The sequence below is a fragment of the Camelus dromedarius genome, chromosome 11 (assembly GCF_036321535.1).
Source record: "Camelus dromedarius isolate mCamDro1 chromosome 11, mCamDro1.pat, whole genome shotgun sequence".
Lineage (NCBI taxonomy): Eukaryota > Metazoa > Chordata > Mammalia > Artiodactyla > Camelidae > Camelus > Camelus dromedarius.
In genome coordinates this window covers 14962865-14985124 of record NC_087446.1, presented here as the reverse complement: position 1 = coordinate 14985124, position 22260 = coordinate 14962865, and the positions used below count along the sequence as shown (strand labels likewise).

The following is a 22260-nucleotide window of genomic DNA, read 5'->3' as shown; positions in this document are numbered from 1 at the left end:
TCAATGACCAGTCTTTGCACCTTCTTAAGAACCAGACTCCCAGGAATCTCTTACTTGTCCAGCATTAGCAAACTCTTCTGTCCCGACTCCTTCTTTACTAGCCTAAAACTAGTACAACTGACTTCCCATCTTTAAAAACAAAACAAAATAAAAACTTTCCTTAGCCCTCATCCCCCTCTAACTATATACCCTGTTTTTCCTGATCTCCTTTCTTGGCAGATTTTAAAATTTTCTTCTACATACACTGCCCCCATTTAAGAATTTTCCCATTCACTGTTTAACCCCTTCCACTAAAATCATTAAATTTGCAAGATGCCAAAAGGACACTTTGCAGTCTTTATTCCACTCCACCTCTCCTTGATCACTTTCTTATTTTTGAAATATTTTTTTTTTCCTTGACATGAGTGACACCACACCCTTCGTGTTCTGCCTGCTTCTTGAACTCCTTCACCTCAGTCTCTCATTGGTCCCTCCTCTACCCTCAACCTCCAACTGCTACAGCCCTTCAGGACTTGGTCTCAGGACTTCAACCTCAGAATCATTCACAGGCATCTTTTTTTCCTCATCTTTCATACCACACTCTTTATCCAATCTACCCCAGGTCTATTTCATTCTACCTTCTAAAAACATTTTGAACCCATCCACGTCGCTGCATATCTACTGACTATGTAAACCTCTACCCTCTCTCACCTGAATATTAAAATATCTTCCTAATTTTATTAACTGATTCCTCTTTTGATATGCTGATTACCCCCATCCCAATGTATTATTACAATTAGCCAGATAACTATTTTAAATATAAATAGAGCCATGTCACTTCCCAGTTTAAAACTGTTTAATAGCATCCCACTGCACTCAGAATAAAATTCAGCCTTCTTAAGGTATTTTTGCACTACACAATTACCTCCCGCCTTCCTCTTCTATCTCATCTCTTGTCCTTACTAACTCTGCTCATCTATACCAGTTTCTTTCTTTCCCTTGAACATGCTCAGTTCTTTCCCTCAGCCCTTTGTAGAAGCCCTTCCATCTTTCTGGAATGATCTCCCCTCACCTCCAGCAACTTCTCATCCTTCAGAACTCCATACACATACCTTCTTCTCAAGACGGATTTTCTAAACATCCAACATAAAGTTGCCTGACCCACCTACCCCTATGTTCTCTAACAACATCCTATTTTTTTCCTTCCTAGCAGTTATCATATTTAGTAAATATATATGTATTTACTTTTCTCCTATTTAGCATCAGTCTTATTATATGATTCATGAGATCAGGGGGCGGACCTGCTGTGTGCAGCATGCCCTGAATACTTGGTATTTACAGTGTCTGGCAGTGAGTGGGTATGTAATAAATATGTGGGGGATATATGAATAACTCAACAAATCTGATGAGTGAACAACGTGGATATAAAACTAAGTAGAGCTGATGCAGGAAGAGAAATCACAAGTTTGATTTATTAGCACAAAGCGTTAAGAAAAGATTTTAACACTAGGATGAGTTACTGCTCTTAAGGGAAAAAATAATCTGTAACATAATCACAGGGAGAGACCTTGAGCAGAAGAGAAAAGTGAACATAAGAGACTGACTGCAAAAGGAAATGAGATGCAGGAAGATAAATGAATATCCCCATTTCTCTGAGTGCCACACGAACACAGAGACTTCTCTTCCATAGACAGAAACACAGAGGTAGATCAACATGGAATTCTGAATGCATTTGAATCTCTTGTAAGACAGGCTCCAAATATATAACTTAGGATAGGTCTTTACAGTACTCCTGTTAAGCCACTAGTTTGTAACATGTGGTTTTTTCGTGACAATAATTTTGATATTTAGGTTACAAAGGGAAAAAGAATTTGTAGAAATATGTTTTGGTTCATTATTTTTATTTTTTAACTACTCACGTAAAGTTATGAAAAGGGAGTAAAACTTCCATTTTTTTAAACAGGTAAAATGCATGGGTAAATATGTCATAAGAAAGTAAGTGAAAAAAGTGAAGTATAAGAGAGCGTATGAAAAGTTTTCAACTTCACTTGTGATAAAAATACATACACTGAAACAACTGGGTAATTTTTATTTATTAAATAAGTAAGAAACTTATTTAGAAAATAAGACCTGATGTTGTTTGTTTAGTGTGCTATAAAAAGAGAACTTTCAAACTTTGTTTCTACTAATATATATTGACTTAATATTCTAGAAGAAAAATCGGTAATGTACTTTCAGAAATGTAGATGAAAAGACAATCAAAATATAATGGAAAAAATCTATCATTTAAAGAGTATTACAATGTTGTTTATTTAACAAAAACTGGAAACAAAGCTAAATGTTCACCAACAAAGGAAAAACTAAATATATTATGGAACATCTATGTCCTACTCCTAGTATTAAACTATGTAATAGAGTCACCAAGCAAATGACAAGTCATCAATATGAGTGACAAGGAAAAGAATCTTCCCAACTTAGAAGGATTTTTTTTTTTTAGCAGCAAAGCTTTCAACATTGTCAAATATGTAGTTCTAGGCTATTACATGAATATTCTGAAAAGAGGACATCAAATAAGAGGAAAAAAAAAACAAGTTTAAAAAAGAAAATGAAGGAAAACTGCTGACACAAGAGCCAAGTAGGTTAGAAAAAAAATGCCTCTAAGGCAAGTTGACTGTACTTCTGAACTAGAGATCTAACCAAAGTAAGGTTTACAAGGAGTGAGAGAATTTGTAGAGAGCCACACCCCAGTGAGTGCATATTTAAAGATCAAATTACACTTATACCAATATATAAATATATTACTCATGAAATAAATGTGTCTAATCATTTCTCAAATACATTTTAAATAAAGTTATCATAAACATCATTTTATAGTATCAACCCTGTTAAAATATATAACATAGCTCAAGCTTTTAACTAACAGGTAAAAGAAAACCCATAAGTATATATTTACAAGGCCTCCCGTTAAGCTGGGTAAACGCTTGTGGGATGACCAAATAGAGGTTTATGTCATTTAATAATGAGGGTTTTTCAGTTAATTCTGTATAGTCACAGTAGTCAAATAACAACATTTAATTCAGAGCAAAATGAAAGAGATTCAACTGGTAGCTGTACATAAACAAGTTCATTCTTTTTCTACGATTGAGAAGTATGAATAGCTATTGATACGTAATTTTTTTAAACACCTTTTTAAAAATTAGAGATAGTAGTCTTGATTCTCAAATCCATGGAATCTTTCCTCAAAATTAATATTTTCTCTATAGTATACTCATTAACTTTAGCTTTGTAGTTAGGTCTTTAATGAGTTAAATGCTAATGAGGTCAAAACCAATGGCTAAACACCAGCACGGACAGCATTATGATCATATGGTATTGAGTAACCACAAAAAATTATTATAAAGTGTTAACCTTTCAACCTATACCATATCTAAAACTGCACAGAAACACGGAGAAAGATGAACCAAAACCATCGACGGTCATTCAATTTTAGATTAAGCATGATTCAGCAGCCATCTGGATGAAAACACAGTACTATCTTTTCAAAAAGGAAATTAACTTTGACACACTGTCTCTGTTCCTCCGTTATTGCCTGACTTTTCATTTACCTGGAAACCCCCCTGCAAGGGGACAAACACTCACAAACACAAGCTTGCACTTACCAAATAAAAATCCTGTACACACAACGCTAAGATACAACCTCGTGTCGGAACACGAGTTATTGAGTATGTTGTTGCTGCTAATAACCCCTACAGCTTTGTGCTGTCATTACCTTCAGGCAATCAGGATTTTTATGAGCACAGACCAATAATAATGATATTTCCCTTTTGCTTTTTATCCACACCTCATTGCCTTACATTGATTTGCATAAGCAATTTCCACCCTGATAATTGGAGCCAAATATCTTTTTGTAGGTTACCTTATGGAAAAGAGCAGTTAAATACTAATCAAGAGGAATCTTTCTTTATTCAACCATATTTTAAATGATATTGAATTATCCTCATTGGATGAGCAAGAAGGTGACTCACTTTCTGACACGAATTTCAGAGTCTGATTTGAGTTTATATCAAGCTTAACAGTGATTTTTTTTGCATAATTTCAACTCTCTGGTGTTGCCACATAGCAACATGAAGAATGGTACCACCAGGCTCAAATCATTAAAACAATACTGTTTTGTTTGAACAGAAAAAGCAGTAGAACTGTGTACTAATTATTTTTTTAATAGCTACAGAGTCAGTCAATGTTATCTGAGGATTTCAAATTTATAGCTTTATTCTTTTATTCCTAGAAAACTCAGAGAAAAAGAAAAACAATGTAACTAGGGAGATAAAAACAAGGAAAAATAAAATAAGAAAGGTCAAAGTCATGTGAAACAGTTCTATCTAAAATAATCCTTATTTGATTTATTAACTTGAAGAGTAAGCCTAGAATTCTTATGTAAAATTGGGGATTTGAGCTGTGGAAGCTTAAATTATAAAAACAGGGTAAAAAAAGTAGGTCATAATTTATTAATCAAATGCATAAGCATTGCTACATATGGGTGAGAATGAATGTGTATGTACTTAAACAATAAGAAGCCTAGGAAATGAAAGATGTGATCATTGTGGAAAGATTCATCAATTCTTACTGTATTAGGGGTTGAGCATGGGGTGAACTAAGATGAAACACAGTGTCACCAAAGCCAACAGAAAAAAGTAAGTCAAAGGACTTCTGGATTAAGATGGCGAATTGAACAAGCACATTTAATTTCACTCTCTTCCAAAACCTGGCTAGAACTACATTGGATGAAAATTTCTTGATTTTTCTAAAGTCTAGCAGTGCCTCTACTGACCTTCACTCCTCTGAAACTCTCCAAATAGTTTTAGGACATTCATATACTCTGTGTTAAATCCCTTTCTGTTTGAAAAACCCAGAAAGGTTTTGGCTTTGCTGTCGCATTATATACCAAGTGGTATGTTCCAGAAAACAGACCCTCCAAGATGGAAACCTACCAATTGTCTGTCTTCATCAGATGTAAATGAGGCAATATCATTAATTGTAGGCAGTAGGATCCTGGTAATCCATGGCTTTCAGGATCAAAACAGTTTGTTAAATTGTCACCTAAACTTGTCTAAATTGAAGACGAGGCTTTGGGAACACAAATGACTGTTTCAATAGAACATTACAGTAAAAAGAGAGAATTATAAAATCTTTGAGAAGAATGGCTATTTCTGACTAGACTGGAGAGACTGCAAAAAGAAAATTACAACCTCCATGCTTTAACTTCTCAGCTGAAGGTCAGGGAACCAGAGAGCTTTTATGACTAAGCTAAAAGAGTCTCATATCTCTTGTAGACTTAGAATCAGTATAACTGAAAAGCAGAGTATGGTTTGAAATTCTGAGTGGTAGAATTACAATTCAAGTAAATTTCATGACTTTATTAGGGCTTTTTTCATTTTATGTGAAAATCAGGGTACTGACTGAGAAAGTGTGGGACATTGAGAATAGGAACGGGGACCTTAAAAGTCTAAATTCCACTGAGCCTTCCTTGGCACCAATAGCAGCTCACTTTTTGCCTCTGAGAAAAGGAATTATCCCTTGTCTGAATCCCCTAGCATGACACTCATTGAAGGGGGTGGTGATCCTCCTCCAGACCGACCTCCAATACACTCAGTGCCATCAGATCCGGAAGCAGAGTTAATTCCAGCCAATTTCAGGGATACGAGTAGGAACTCTGACCTTAGAGAAGATAGCAAATACTCTGAAAATCAAGAAATTTCAAAATGTAAGTCCTTAGAAAATGCCACCTAAGACGACTGTAGCTCAATCACATGTCAAGTACCTAGAGCAAAATATGAAACTGTAACAAAGTATAAAAGGTAATTATACAGCAAAGGAAACGTATGTTGCTTCTGACTACTGACAAAATTAACAGGAAAAATTGTCTGTTAACAACAAATGCTGGCCTGATTTGACAATATTTATAGTCTTGTGTACATTCAAAGCCATACAGTCTTAATATTCACATGATAAACTGAAGATTCAAGAACAGGGTGCACTCACTTTTGCATGCCTAGTTTACAAATGTCATCAAATTAAAACAGCTGTCCAAAATTAACGTATCAAACCTTAACTGTCTAACTAGTCAAATGCATTAAATAAATCTTAGATTCAGAGAATCTGAAAGATGAAAAAAATCTTAGAGAGTATTTCGTCCAATGCCTGCATTTTGTAATTCTAAAGTCAGAGGCCAAGAACGGTTTGGTGACTAGCAGAAAGTTTACCGTTAACTAGAAACAAGACAAAGAATCGTTTCTCCTATTTCATTGCCTCTTGAGTTCCCAGATATGCCAGCTGTTACTTTGAGAAATGGACTATGGAAGAACAGTAGATACAGAGAGTTTGCAAAAATATAAACATTTCTATGTTTTAAAAATATGTTACTTATGAGTGGCATTCATAATCCAGCCAGGGTTCAAGCTTGATTTGCTCTAACTTTCAATTTAAACATCAAAATGGAAGCTAACTTGTATTAATGGTAGCCAGGACTAGATTTTTATGAATGTACGTACTGTCTAGTTACAAAGACGTTTTGAGGCAATGCATTTTAAAATCTATGCAAGACTGAAACATTTAAGCATCAGACAAAATTCAAGAAATAAGGGAATTAGATCAAACAAATCAAAAAGACCAGAGCAAGGAAAGTTGTGGTTATTCAGTATGAAACTGTTTCCTACACTTGTTAGTAGCTGATCAAATGGATTATATGGGTATTAGAAACAAAACTTTTCTCAAAAAGCCACTGGAGTCCCTTCCTCCTGAGGGATATACGTGTGAATTGAAACTTGAAATATATTGTCCAAAACAAACTATTGCAAATGCTACAAAAAATGTAGTTGACTCAATACTCAGATACTTGCTAAGTTAAATATAAACATGTGAACTGATCCACTTTTCTATATTGTTTTTATTATATTTAATATATAAATATTATACTTCTATTACTACATAATTATTTATATTCTATTTTAAATTTATATTGCATAAACATATATTTTATAGATTTGTGGTTGTATTTGTAAAAAATGTTTGTCTCAGAAGACCTTAAGATGGGCCATAAGGATATAAAAAATATAAGAGAACACAAATATTAGAAGAAACCATCATTATATGTGTGCAACATAACAGCTAAACTCCAAGTACTTAAAAAAAAAAAAAAGGAAAGGGAAAGAAAGATGGAGAGAGGAAAAAAGGAATAAAAGGATGAAGGGAGGAAAAAATATACAAAACAAAAAATAACTATTTGCAACGTGGGATGCCAACACCTGGTAAATCCAACCCTGGGGCTGTCTATAAATATAAACTTCCATTTGTCAATGTAGAAATAGCCCTGGCTAATGTAAAAACAATTAATAGATTTTCCAGCAGAGGCAAGCGCTGACAGTCCAGATTAGCTCCTTCAACAACATGTAAACCAAGACTCCCCAGAGCCCCGTGGATGGGAAATATATTAATATCAACTCTGTGACCACTCAGCACCATGACGTGTAGTGTCTGTTCAGGAGGTCATTTCCAAAATGCATCCCATACATCTTCCTGCACAAGAGATGATAATTTATCACCCAGACGTAGGGATCTACTGTAAACTAATCCAAACTGCTGATGATACACTAAATCAGCTTGAGTGATGAGTATAAATAAAGCTGCAAGGGAAGTACTGAAGGATAAAGATCCATCTGATCAATGAGATGTCACAAGGCAAATGAAATGCAATGTTGACAAACATAGAGTCCCTCAGCTGAAAATTAACCAAATCAAGTATCAGAGCACAACGGCCCAAATTAACACAAGCTTCCAATGAAAGTTTAATATAATGGGAGTCAGAGGGTATATTCCAACTGTTTCATAAGTAATTGAACAGACTGGGTCAATTGAAAAGGGCATATTAAAAAATGGATCTGTTTTGCACACCATACAAAGTATGACAAGACAAAGAAAAAACTGTTACAAAGCAACAGTCCTTTCCAGATAACGTAACTATAGTTATTCAATCTGCCGAGCGAATCCATAAACACAAATGAGGGAAAAGAAACAATAAAAACTATCCAGAAAATGATTTCACGTCAACTTGCTACCAGGAGATCAAATTTGATTTGTGTAGCCCTTATGAAAGCTTAGATAGTTTCTGTAACTGTGATGCTACAACTTCAATTGGGGGAAAACAAGAGGAGTGGGGATAACAAAGGACATTTCTCCAGACAGTTGACATTCATGGAGGGCACTCTTTGAGAAAAAAAAAAAAAAGATTTTCCTAACTATGTGATCAGAATAGAGACATTAGCACTCGGCAAACATGCTCAATGGAATTCAGCTATTCTGAAGGTGTCCCTCACGGAAAAAGCTGGTTAAAGTAAATTTCAACCCCTGCCAGAACAATTCTGTAAAAATATTTTCTAAGGGAAATTATTCTTCAAGAAATTTATATATATTTTTCCCTGTTGTATGAAGCATTTATAGCTTTGTCATAACATATTTAACTCTGGCTTTGTATTTTATCATTTAGTTTATTTTGGTTTGAAGATGAAATTATACTACTAAAATATGTCCTGATCCTGTATGTAGTTTATTTAAATTTCAAAATGAAAAGCTTACTAAGAACAGGTAAGATTGATTGCTCTCTCTGTCTTAGCATAATTGTATTTCAGGTGAACATCAATTTACTTTAAAGGACACTTCTAAGTAGCAGAATGCAGCATAAATAATTCATCAATCACTGCTGCTGGGAACATGATTTACTCCAACAGGTTCAATGGAATAAAAGTTCTATTTTTCTATATTTGTATTCGCTTTCAAGAGTTTAAGACTCCTCCTTTTCTAAGAACCTACTCCTAAATTCCATACTTCATACTCTAAGTGCAGTATGATAAAACTGTTTCTATTTCCCCCTTTATTTAAAATATTGTATTTTCTAATTAAAAAAAAACACTTAAATATTTTTGGAACAAATAACAATCGATGCATATCAACATTAGGACAGCAAACAACATAAAAGGCACATATCTGAAAAACAGCAGTAAGAACTTCTCAAATACATAATTCTAGCAGGGCTAACATTGTTTTCACTTTATACGAACATTTAAATGGAAGTAAAGGGAAATAGACTTTCATAAAACCTTACATAGAATATTTAGGATCTGATATATCTGCAAATTACTTCAATTTAAAAATGCATATTAAAGAGATTCTAAATGGTGTAACAGTTAGAGTTTTACGAGTTGTATGATACAGTGAGTATCTTATCTACCACTTTCATTTGCCATATGGAAAGACACGGCTTACCTTCCTCATCTTAAAGTTTTCCATCAAATTCAGTAATTTTATACTGGCATTTTCCCAAGCTGTGAAATATCTTTAAAATAAACATAGGAACAAGAAAAAATATAAGAGAAAATAGAAAGCATTTTACTTACTTGCAAACCCCTCTGAAACACTGAATGGCCCATAAAATTAGCCAGCATTCTAATTAAAGCAGCGCCCTGTAGGAAAGAGTGTTTTTTTAAAAAGAAAAGAAAAGGAAAAATTTCAACCAAGTAACATAATTCTAAAATGATTCTATATCATTCAAAAATAGTCTGCTTCTTTCATGCAATTTTATTCTTAAAAATAGTTAAAAAATAAAAGAACTATGAAAACAATACTTCACTTACAGGTAATAACTGCATTTTTTGGTTTGTTTTGTGGATCTAAAACCAACGACTTCAAAATAGAAAGCTCTTGGACAAAATATCTCAGGGCCATAATAAGCTGTAATTTGGGAATAATACAAATTTTATTGGGCACTCTTTATGGCAAAATTAATAAAACATGATTCTTGTACTCACAAGTTCATAATCAAGTAAGGGCGGGATACTCATGTTAATAAATAATCGTATTAAAATACGATTTTGAAGTAACATAGCTAGTTACTCTACTGCTGGCTCAAACAAGAATACTTTACCCCTAGATGTGGAGAGCAGGGAGTGCCAGGCAGTCTCACTGCTGGAGTTCAAATCCCGGCTCTGGCACGTACTCTCCAGGTTTACTCAGGAAAACTATTTAACCCTTCTGTTCCTCACTTTTCTCACTTGTAAAACATAGGCAATAATAGTCCTAATTTAATATGATTGTTCGGAAATTTAAATAAATTACTATATATAAGGCAGTTCAAACTGGGTTTGGAAAATAGTAACCATGATAGAAGTATTAACTGTCAGTATTATACAAGTTAATTATTTTTACTTCCTGTTTTTTTTCCCTTTAGAAACTTGTATATATCCATAGACAAGTAGAACAAATATGTAGTTGATATAAATATTTAAAGTAATAGAAGAAAACACTAACTTAAGTCTATCTCACTTGGAGAATGATTATTATATTGTAGGACAAGACCAGTGCAAAAAGGTTGACATGTAATCAATATGAAACACTTCAAGAAATGATGGTTAAGCCTGGGTGATCACAAATCTGTATGTAAAATGTAAATAAGCCTTCAAGGAGATATTTCAATCTGCACCGAATTGTTATATGAAGCAGTGGATATAAGCAGCAAAAGTTTAAATATAAATGACAGCCTGGTTTTAAGGAGGAAAAAAAAAATCCCCTTATGACTGTGTATCCCACTTCATCCAAATTCTTATTCGTCAATAACTATTTCTTACTAGGTATCTCTTTTTTATAAGAGAATCATAAGAATCACCCCATCCTGCCTGCTGCTGGACTGAGGCAGCCAGTACAGAGAGGCAAGAATGAATTTCCATTGTTTGTTACCAGAATCGTTTCCTGTAATTCTGGAATTTTAATGCAATACAGTACTCAGGCTCCATGAATCACCATTAAAGAAACGTCTCAAAACATCTCAGTCATCACCACTGTCACTCCCAAAATGGGTATTTTATTCGCAACTCAACAAATGATGAGGCTGGCAAGCCACAGAGCTGTATGCCTCTTCTGATTTATTTTTCTCCTACCCCTTCTACTCTTTGCTCTTTCTTTTTGCTTCTTACTCTTTATCTTCTGCACACTAGTATAAATCCATAAAATATAAGCCTTTATGATTCAATCTGGGGACCAGGTTAGAATTCCCTTTAGAACTTATCAACTCTGCTCCTTGAATTTCCTCGACAAGCTCCCCTCCTATGCATTTCCCAATCTAATCTACCTACCCTGAGGGTGGAAACTGTCAGTTCTGCAGAAAAACTAACCCTTGCCACCTACGGAGGGAGACAGAGTCTCCTGCAGTCAACTCAAACTTTCCTTCAGGACAGAATAGCCATCTTCAGATGATTTAAGTGTTTCCCTCCAGGTAATGAAGACTTGGTCTCTTGTCGGGCTATAAAAACCATCATTTTAGCATGGGCTAATGGCAAAGGAGTCCTTCCTAATAAAGAATGTACCCGTTTTCCTGTCTGGGTTGAGCTGGAGCAGAGTACCAACAGGAAATAAAACCTAGAAATATAACCAATATTTAAAAGTTATAAAATATCACTGTACTCATTACTATTATTATTATATTGTATAATTTAATTAAATTTTGGAAAATATGTCTGTTTTGCTGACTTGAACATTTTAAGCTCTCCATAGAAGCATGTATTCTGCTATTTTTAACTAGCCATTTCTTTCCAAAGATCAATTTTAAAAATCCCTGTTTCATGAAAAAGAATATGAAAACGAATCTATGTATACACATGCATGACTGGGGACACTGTACTGTACACCAGAAATTAACACATTGTAACTGACTATACTTCAATAAAAAAAAATTCCCATTTCACAGAATTTCGTAAATCACTAAGTATCATCATGCAGCCAACATATACTAAGCACCTACTATATATGGGTTATAACAAAGATCACAACTCTTAATGTAGGAAAAACAGTAAACTGTTTTCAGAAACAAAACACTGAATCCCCTTTCACTGTATCTTTAAAACATTTTTCACCAAAGTAAATATTATTTACAATATTATAACTTATACTCACTTGTGATTCAAAATTCCAGCCCCATTCAAACAAACTGGATGTTAGACAGCCTAAGCAGCTTTATGGAAATAAATATACTATTTCTGCAAGATTTGTATAATTTTGAGACTAACTCAAGAAAACCATCACCATATTTGCTATACTAAGACTCAAGGAGATATTTGGATGGAAACTACTGACTGATTTTTTTAAGATTTCACAAAGAATATTTTACAAAAGTATGCTTATAAACTCATTAGTCATTTAGTAATTTTTCTATTTGGGATATCCTTTTCATATAAGCTGCCAGCTAAAATTATTTTTATTTTACATGTAATCCTTTGCATGCATGTTAGTCTCAAAGACAGTAAACATCTCCAGAGAAAGCACTGTGTCCTTATGACTTGGTATCCCTGTTCCCTGTGCCTGGATCAGAAAGGTGTTCCCTCAACATAATAACTGGATGAGAAAGAGAAATTAGTTGCACACGTAGCAATTACTTTGTATTCTTGAAGACTACTCAGCCAGGATAGACAGTTTATTACTTTAGAGTATCAGTGTGCTTTGGTGGTAAGTAATCACTTCTGAAGACAGGAAGCTCTTCCCAACTGATTTATTCCTTTAACATATGCTAATTGAGTAAGGTGGTGTGCTCAGTAACCTGCAAAACATAAACAGAAACGCCACAAGTCTCTGTCCTCAAGGACCTCAAACTTTCCTAAGTGAGATGAGAAGACGCAACGTAGTATAAGATGAATGACAAAAGGAATAAAATACTCTACTGTGTTTCAGAAGAGGGAGAGGTTATTTTATCTGGAGGGGTGAAGGATAAAGAGGATGCAAAGAAGTGTCACTTGTGCTGGACCTTGAAGGATGGATGGGGTTCCATGAGCAAAGGTAAACAGAGCGTGTGTGCACGGTGTGGCAGGAACAGCCCTTGGGGGATGCCATGCAGATATGAAAGTGAAAAACACAAGTGTGGAAGGAAATACTGAAGGACAAAGGGCTTATAACGAGGTGACAGACGATTCAATGTACTGTATGATTGAAGCGGTTGTTAGAAGACTGAATACCAGGACTAAACAATCGGAACTTTGTTAGAGGATCAGGAAGGATTTTTGAAAAGGTGGTTAAAAAAGTCAGGACTTATCTATGATACTCCAAGAAAGAAGTAAAATAACCAGAAGCAAATGGTGACGGTGAGGGTAAAAACCAGAGATAGGCTTAACAGATAGAACAGAAATTATTTTAAATCTTAAAGCTTCAGTGACTGGAAGATGATATTAGCAGATATGCAGAGTTTAAAAGAAAGTGTTAGGTGAATGTGGCAGCACCCATTTGAAAGCGGTGGAGTTTGAGAAGCAAGGAGGGGACTTGAGGAACAGACAGCAAATGTGACCACAGGAATGAAATTCAGCAGACGATTATGATTGAAGACATAAATTGGGATTTGTAGGGGCTGAGATTGCCAAGAGAAAAGCGCTGAGGTTTCAGTGAAAGAGATAGAAAACAATCTCTCTACAGATTCTGTATGACCTGCACTTAAGTGCCCTTAATAGGCACTCAATAAAAACTGCTGAGAAAATCAATGAAACAAAAATTAAGATCAAAGGATGACACACTGATTAAAAAAATAAAAGAACTGGGTGTAAGCAGTATCACAGAAGACACGTTTTAAGAATAGGTGCTTCAGTTTTCAATGAAAAAACAGCCATGAGAAAGCCAAAGTAGGTCCTGGTTAAGAGAGCTGTTTAAATAGACCTGGTGCAAAACCCAGATTGAAGAACAATGGAAACAGAGGAAGAAAAGAGAAAGCAATAAGCATGTTCACCTGAGGTTTGTTTATGTTTCTCTTTTTAAAAACATGGGAGAAAACTTTATGCAAAGAAAAAGACGATCTAGTGAAGACAGATACTGGAGTCACAGTAGGTCAAGAGGCAGGTGTTGGAGCAAAATTCCAGGGTAACTAAATAAGAAGACAATTAAAGTTAGTCTTGGAAAAGAATAAGGACAAACTAAGGCAGAAAAGGGAAGTAAAGATAAATTTAAAAGTTTGAAATGTAAGACACAGAAGTTGAGGAAATACACTATAAGCTTCAACAGAGTGGTGACTTGGTCTGTCTGACTCAACACTACAGACTCAGTGCAAAAAAACAAAAACAAAGACAAAAAAAACCAGTTCCTGGCACATAGTAGGTTCTCAGTAAATGCTGAATGATAGCTTGTCACTCCTCAGTAATGTAGACGATGTGGTCCCAAGATTATGTGACTGGGAAGGGTAGAACTGGGTTTGAAGTAACTCCCATGAGAAGCCAAAAAAGACACGGAAATGTGCAGAAAAGTCACAAGTCCTACTTGAAATTATTAATAAAGTACTTGTCATTTATTAAGCAATTACTATATGTCATATTCACAATATTGTGAGGAAAATGCCACTGTTTTTTATTTGTCAGATCATAAAATTGAGGCTTGAAAGGATATGTGTAACTTGGCCAAATTAATACAGATACAGTAATGGAGCCAGGACTAGAAGCTCACCCACATTCAACTCCAAAATTAGTTGAATCTTAACCAATCTGGATGACTTTCTTGTCAAAACCTAAATCAAAATAGTTACATGATACTCTTCAGAAACACTGGGTACAATAAGAACTTAGAAAAAGAAAGGAAATTCTTAGAATTACTCAGAGCTTAGAATCAGTAGATGTTCCCAGAAGAGGATGAAGGGAAACCTAGTTCAAGAGACATAGTTGAAATAGTTGACCAACACGCCCAGGATTGGGATGGAACAGAAGGCATAGATTGGCTAGCAGAATAGAACACGTTGATGGACTAGGAGACGTAAGGTAAGTTTTGGGCACGTTCAGTAAGAACAAAGGGCCAGCAAAGTTGAAATAGTGGTGTTTTTATCAGATGCTGTGTGTGGATGTGGCAGCTGTGACAAGGCACTGCTTTGATTTCCTACTGTAGCCCGCCTGCATTCTCCACCATGAACTTCCTTCAGTTCACTCCAAGCCTATGACTGAGCACGACAGGGGAGCTAAGCTGGGAGAGCCAGTGGACTCCTCTAATGGAAAACTCCGGCTCCAGGACTCCCTGATGGCCTGCATGAATGTTTCTTGCAATCGGGCTGCAGTCTGAAGCTCTTTCAAATCAAGGCTTCTTCCTGCCCTGTCTCCTTGCACAGGTGTGAACTACAGTGTGGCCTCCAGGCGGCTCTCCCTACCTTCTCTGGCTCTTTTCCCAAGTAAATATCTCACACACCATAATGTTGTCCTCTCAGAAGACCCTACCCAACTGAGTGCCTTTAAATGCTGTGGTCAAAACAAATATAAATTATTGGATGAAAGGTCACTGGAATAAGATGGTACTAAGAATTCTCTAGTATTAAGTAGCACACACACCCAAACAAAACCTTTTCCTTCTTACTCCTCTCAAGAAGTCCTTCAGCAGATATATTCCAATATCCCACATTACAGACGTGTTTCCTCTTCTCCAGGTCAGGAACAGGTAGGAAATAATGTATCATTATATTCAGTTTACATATGGGAGAGACTGAGGCAAAGGGGTAAGTATTTTGTACAGGTATAGTAGCTCCCGGAACTTGTCTCCAGACTTGTTCCATCCATTCAGTTGTTGAGTTCTTTGATTAGCACAGAAACCCCTAAGGTAACACTTTCTTGTTACTTTCTAAGTTACTGAAAGGATTAGCCTATTGATTCTAAATCAAAGTACTTTTATAATGTAAACTTCTAAATGATGTCTTTGCACTGTATCTGGACATGTGTAGAGATTATGCAATGCTCTAACATGATTTGTTGCTGAAGAATGTCTTTGGTCTGGAGTAAAAGCGTATCTTAAATCCTCTAAGGTTTTTCAAAAACATATTTTTCCCTATTTTTAAAACAAGGGTATGAAAGCTATATTTAGGACTCTAGAGGGAAGAATAAATATCTAATCCTGGATATCAACTCACTTGCAAATTGATTACCCAAATGAAAGGCAGAGAGAGAGAGAAGAGAAAGAAGGAAAAAGAGGACAAAAAGGGAAAGTTAGTTTGACAAAGAAAGCAGAATTAATGCCCCATTGCCCCAGTCACTCATGCTTGGAACCTTGGAGTCCTCTTTGATTTATTACTTCCTGAGGCCAAGTCTCTACCACTGCACAGCTGAATTATTTCACAGACTGTCAGTGACAGCCTCAGATGCATTCTTACCTTCACAAGTTCACCCTATGGACCACATCAGGGTAATAATTAATAGTTACTTCTGAAGAAGCATAATGCCTGCTAAAACTTCTAGCTCTGTCATCTTACTAGATGTGAGAGCTTAGGCATGTTAGATGAGCTGCCTAAGTATCTACAATTAGAACAGAAAACAACAGCAATGACTACTACTAGTACTGATGATGGTGATGATGATGGTGATGATGGTGGTGATGGTGATGATGGTGGTGATGATGATGGTGATGATGATGGTGATGGTGGTGATGATGGTGGTGATGGTGATGATAATGATGATGATGATGCTGCTGCTGATGATGATGATGGTGACAATGATAATGGTGATGATGATGATGATGATACCTCAGGATTTTTCTGAGGATTCATTTAAACTATTGATATAAAGTACCTAGAACAGTGTTTGGCATATAATATGCTTCAGCAAAAGTTTGTAATTAGTATCATCTTCATCATTATTTTTATGTTAGCTCCCTGCTCCCTCCCCTCATACTCTTTACTTCTTAAAATAATTTCCTATGGCAGTAAATCAAGGGCATACACAATGAAACACACCATTACCTATCAACACTTTTTCCCATATGGCCAAATAATCAGCCTCTAGTTAAGTTGATCTTCTTATATCCCATAAGCATACCTTATATTCTCATGTTTTAATCATGCTATTTACATCAACTGCAATGATACTCTTTTTCAGTCTTATATTCGAAGCCCTATACGTTATTCAAAAGCAAATGGAAAGTCCATACAGTACCATGAAACTTCCCATAAATGTGTTACTCTTCAATGCTTTTACTCCCCCCTGCAGTCATAAACCCTTTAAATCTAATCTACACAATTTATCAAATTATTTTCCATCACTCACTAATTGTTTTACATGACTGTTTCTTCTTTCCGCAGTTAGATGTAGGTCATATCATTTAGACTTATTATTGGCACACCTGTTTGTTGTCAATGCTTTTCCATTGCCAATGAAAGATGACCCTAGCTAAAAGAAGTACCCACCAACTAATTGCTAGTTTCAAATCAACAATCCAAACCATGAGCTTATAACCAATAAAATGGTACTCAATCTTCCCTACGGTGAAATTCAGCAGATAGCCTACACTGAGGCCTTCTTCTTTTTTAAAGCATTTTGTTTCTCAGGTATTGTTATTCAAACAGGGTAATATATATTTACATCAATAGGAAACCAAAAAAGAGCACCACAGATCCAGGGACAAGAAAACAGGGACCTTTCAACAGCGTCAGAAATAGCACTTACACAAAAGCATTTGATTAAAGAAACTGGAAACATAGCAACCCTGTAAACTCAGTGAATGTTCATGGAAGGATAGCACTTAAGAGCAGAAATTAACAAAACAAAATAAGAAATGGTTGAGAAGATGAGAAATATTTGCTATTACTTAGCATTTATTCAAAATAACATACATCAGTAAATTAGAAAGAGAAAGGAATTCATTAATATGTTAAAGGCAATCTTCCAAAAATATACTGAGTGGTGAAACATTGTAAGTATTCTCTTTAATGATGCCCTCTATTAATAATTATATGCAAAAGCACAATAAAATAAATGAGTGAATAACAGAACTATTAAGCAAAAGGTAGATAGAAATGAAGAAATAAATTAGTATTATTCAGAGATGATGTGAAAGTTCTTATGGAAGTCCAAGAGAATTTATAGCACTAATTTATAAAATCAGTAAAGAGTGCAGCAAGGTTGCCTGACATAGGTCAATCCATAAAAAATCAAGAAAGTTGATACAAATCAGTAAAAAAATATTTAAAATAATTAATTTATACTTGATCTTAGCCAAAAGGCTGAGAAACAATAGAATTAATTTAGAAAGAGTCCAATTCTCAACAGCAAACATACAAAAAAAAACCCGACAAAACCAAAAATTATAGGGAGAAACTAAATGTTGCTCAGAGCTTTTATGGAGAAAATTACATAATTTATCCAAAGACACAAGGACCTAAATATGAAGAACTATATTCCTTATTAAGCTAAAAAGAGCTGTTACTGTAAAAATGTCAATTATTCCAAAATTAATCTACAAAATCTTTGAAAGGTTTTTTTTTCCGGAAACTGTCTTCATCTGAAAATTCATATAAATTGGCAAATAGTTAATAATAGCAATTTTGAAAGAGAACTAGACAGGAATAATCATCATACCTGATATCAAACCTAAAAAGCTACAGTGGAAGAACATGGTTTTTGCTACCAATTATCTCAGTGAAATACATGCAGAGCCATCAAATATGAGTGAGGAGGGTCAATAAAATGTGAACACTAAGAAAAAATGAGAAATCTACCTGGAGGAAGAGTAAATTGACTTGAGAAATGCAGATGCAGGGACCCAGAGATTACCCAGTAACTTCTCTAGCAGGTGTAATACAGTGAAAAACATCCGCACATGAACCCAAAGACACATGAAGAAAGATGTCATTTGCAACAGGGCTTCTCATTTCTAATTCTAATTTCTACAGTTTCTAATGAGCAAAAACTGTAAACAAACTTGGGTCCATGAATGTGGGGATGAGTTTATGAAGTGTGCTTTATTTAAACTGTATAAAAGTAAAGATAAATGGCATAGATACCAGAGCATAATAAGATGTATGAGATGAGGCTATGTCTGTTTCACGGTTATCTCTGGAAAGAGAAGGAGGGACATGATAATGATAGTAACAAAATTATCATAATTGTTCAATTTGGGTCTTGGGTACATGCATACTTGACAGTATTCTTTGTATGTTTGAAAAATTCTTAAGATTTTTATTTAAAGATAGAGGTCTTTCAGAAAATCACTAACGTAAACCACCTTATAGTTCATCTCCTTTAGTTCAGTCTTTTGCATTGTGTATCAGTGTTGTAGTCTCCCTTGTCTTAATCTTACATCAATATTGTGTTCTCCCTTGTCTTAATCCTACTGCTGGAAAACCCCTTATACCATGATCTATTTTGTAGAGCCTTGTAGGAGTATTTTGGTCCCACCATTTAAAAAAAATTATCTGATATAATAAAAATGAAATACGTTAAATTTAATTCGTCAGACATTTTAGAGTACTTTAAACTATTAAAATTCTATAAATAATCATTTTCTTTTAAAAATCAAATTATTAATGAACATACTATAATCCCCACTACAGTGTAAAGATATGAGCAAAGCAATGGTTTAAGAATAAGGGATAAAAATATTTACTTTTTTTTATTCTGGAACCAAATAGAAGGCTTAAATATCCCAAAACAGTGACAGTGTTGAGTGAGTAAAACTATTTTAATTTTGTTTCAATAACTCGGGAAATACCATTTGTTTGTAGAAATCTAAATGTTCCTGAATCACAAAATCATTTTAGAAGTTAAGAATAAGAGGCTTTTTAAAAATATCACCCAACAAATGGTATCCTCGTCACTTATTGTAGAACAATTGTTCCTTGTCGGAGTTAAGCTCTCACAGCTGGAAACCCATATGAAATTTAGTTTATTAAGAAAAATACAACATGAATTAACGTTAGTGAACAAGGCATGTCTAGCGTGCCACATAAATAAGACTTTTAAGAGACACTTGCATAATATTGTGCTAGCAAATGTCACAAATTAAATACTTAATAGAATCACTACAAATTAGGTTTCTGATATGTTATGAATACAAAATACTTCCTCCATTTCTGGCTAATATAAAAGATGACATGGTACTTCTTAAAGGGGCATTGCTGGATTAAATTGGATGCTAACTTGAGTAAATATGGTTTATTATGCAAACAATATGTTAGTATAATGAAACTTTAGTGTCAATTGGACATTTTCTTTGAAAATTTGAGTACAGCATTAACCTCTACTAGATCACTAAATTGCATATTTTCTGAGTAATCTAAACATTTGCTTTTTCACCTAACAATCAAAATATCAAATATCCAAATATTTGAAAGTTATCTATCAACGAGTTTATATGCACAATATATAGCTATGTGGTGAAATTCATTCTTTCTTTTTCTAAATTTTGTTATTATTGTGCATATTGATGTATAGAATATTGAGGTAGATAAAGTATGTACAGCATACATCAGTTCCTCTGTAGTTTTCCTTTGACCTATTGACAGAGAGAAGGAAAAAATGAATGGGCTTGTGACTCTTATGACAATAATATTTTCTTATATCTGACTTTTTCTTCTCTATAATCCCTCTCCCAGATTCTGGTCTGTGTCGCCTTTTGAGAGACAATGTAAACAGCTGCCTATCTGGTCCTCCTGCACTTCCCATTTTCCTTGCCTTTGAATAAGTTCTTCATGCGTGAAAAATGCCCCAATTGCCCAAAACCAAGTTTTTGATATGAACTTAAGTCTTCACTTAATTCTGTCATTTTTTTAAAGAAATCTTTTCTAACTCGAGAAAGAATTAAAATTTCCTACAATTCTCCTACAGCATTTGTTTTGTACATCTGTTCTTATATCTGTGCTGACATAGAACACAGTCTGTCTTATTTTGAGAATTTACATGTTACAAATATTAGTCATACACCGAGGAGTCAGGAAGGGGGGTGCCATGTTCCACAAAACCCAGCATCTTGCTGAGTGACTCAGCAGTCAATACGTGTCTATTAAATGAGGTAACTTAACTAAATGCATTAATGTGTGAAATATAAGCAGGAAAAAAAGAAAAGAGTAAATGAGTATGGTCGCAGCTTTATTTGGGACAAAGACCATGCCAGGTGGCAATGTCCGGAAGAATATGGTTGCAGGAAACTAGACACAGATTGTTATTGTTCTTTCACAATGACTTCTCTGTCAGGACTCCCAAATTCGGGATTCCCTTTTATAGATTTAGTCTAATCTTCTCATATTTCTTGACACTTATTCTTAAATAATCTCATCCATTCAATCATCAAACTACAACCCATAGTTATAAGAGGTCCTTTTGGTATTTATATTAAAGTCATAAGGAGATCTGACTCCAGATCTCACATATCCACACACACATACCTCGCTGACTCTGCACCCAAGCTGGAGCACTGCCCTACTGCAAATGACACTTGGAGATGGATGAACTTTGACAGAGGACAGGCATTTTGTTGTAACCTTCATGTTGCCAGAGAAAATCTACTTGCAGGTTATGAAGAACTGATTTTACAATAATGGGGAAGTGTCTCTGCATTTTTTTTTAAAGAATAATTCTGAACTATTACCCGTCCTCAACAGAAGATACACAAAGTACAGTCATTCCAGCGACATAAAATATCAATTACCAGCTTAATAACCGAGCCCAGAGAAGCTGGAATCTTGAAGTAATATTTCTAAATTTTCTACCAATAGCCGACCAAAAGAAAGCACTTGCTATTGTCTGAATTGCTAAAAGAAAAAAGAGAATTTTAGCAACAAGTTATCTGAAAAAAGTATAAAGAAATCAATCCAGTGAATCACAGGAAGAAAACGCATGACCCCCTTGCTCCTGAGTGTCATGAGTGTCTGGAAGGGCTGTTCAGAATAAGCACAATATTGAGACATAAAATATAATACAGGGGAAAAAATCCTTTATATTGAACATGATTTGAAATAACTATGTGCTGGAAAAAAAAAGGTTATAGGTAAAAATGTCAGAAGAACATCAGAGAAAATCCAGAGATAGGGTAAAAGGTTTTAAAAAGCAGATATAACAATTTTTGTCCTGGAAAAAAAGCGGCCAGCCAAACATTTAATAATAATTTTCAAATATAGGAAAGTTTCATATACAGTAGATGTGGTTGGTTGATTTTCAGCTCCACTGGGAGTTGAATAGCAACCACATGAAAAAAAAAGAAATGACCGAAAGAAAGGAAATATTTCTCAACCATGAAAGACTTACCATTTGGTATTAACTATCATGGAACATGGAGATTGTCCTTCAAAAGGTAGTTTGAATAAACCGTGTTTTATTTTCATATTGAAGGTTTAAGCATTTATCTGCCAGAAAGTATAAGAATATTCTCTAGTAAAACCTGCCATAAACAACCAGCAGTGTATGGACTCCTGTTTTAGCCCATGTCCAAACTGGCACATTCTGATTTATTCACTTATATATCCATCTAACCCAG

At 34.8% G+C, this 22260-nt stretch overlaps 1 protein-coding gene across 1 annotated transcript in view; it reads right to left on the bottom strand.

Moving 5' to 3' along the window:
- The window catches only part of TRHDE (thyrotropin releasing hormone degrading enzyme), a 330639-nt gene that overhangs the window by 89420 nt on the left and 218959 nt on the right, over nt 1–22260 (bottom strand). The window contains exon 7 of the mRNA XM_010988214.3: nt 9426–9491. Within this exon, the coding sequence (XP_010986516.3) occupies nt 9426–9491 (66 nt within the window). The remainder of the gene's footprint in view (nt 1–9425; nt 9492–22260) is intronic.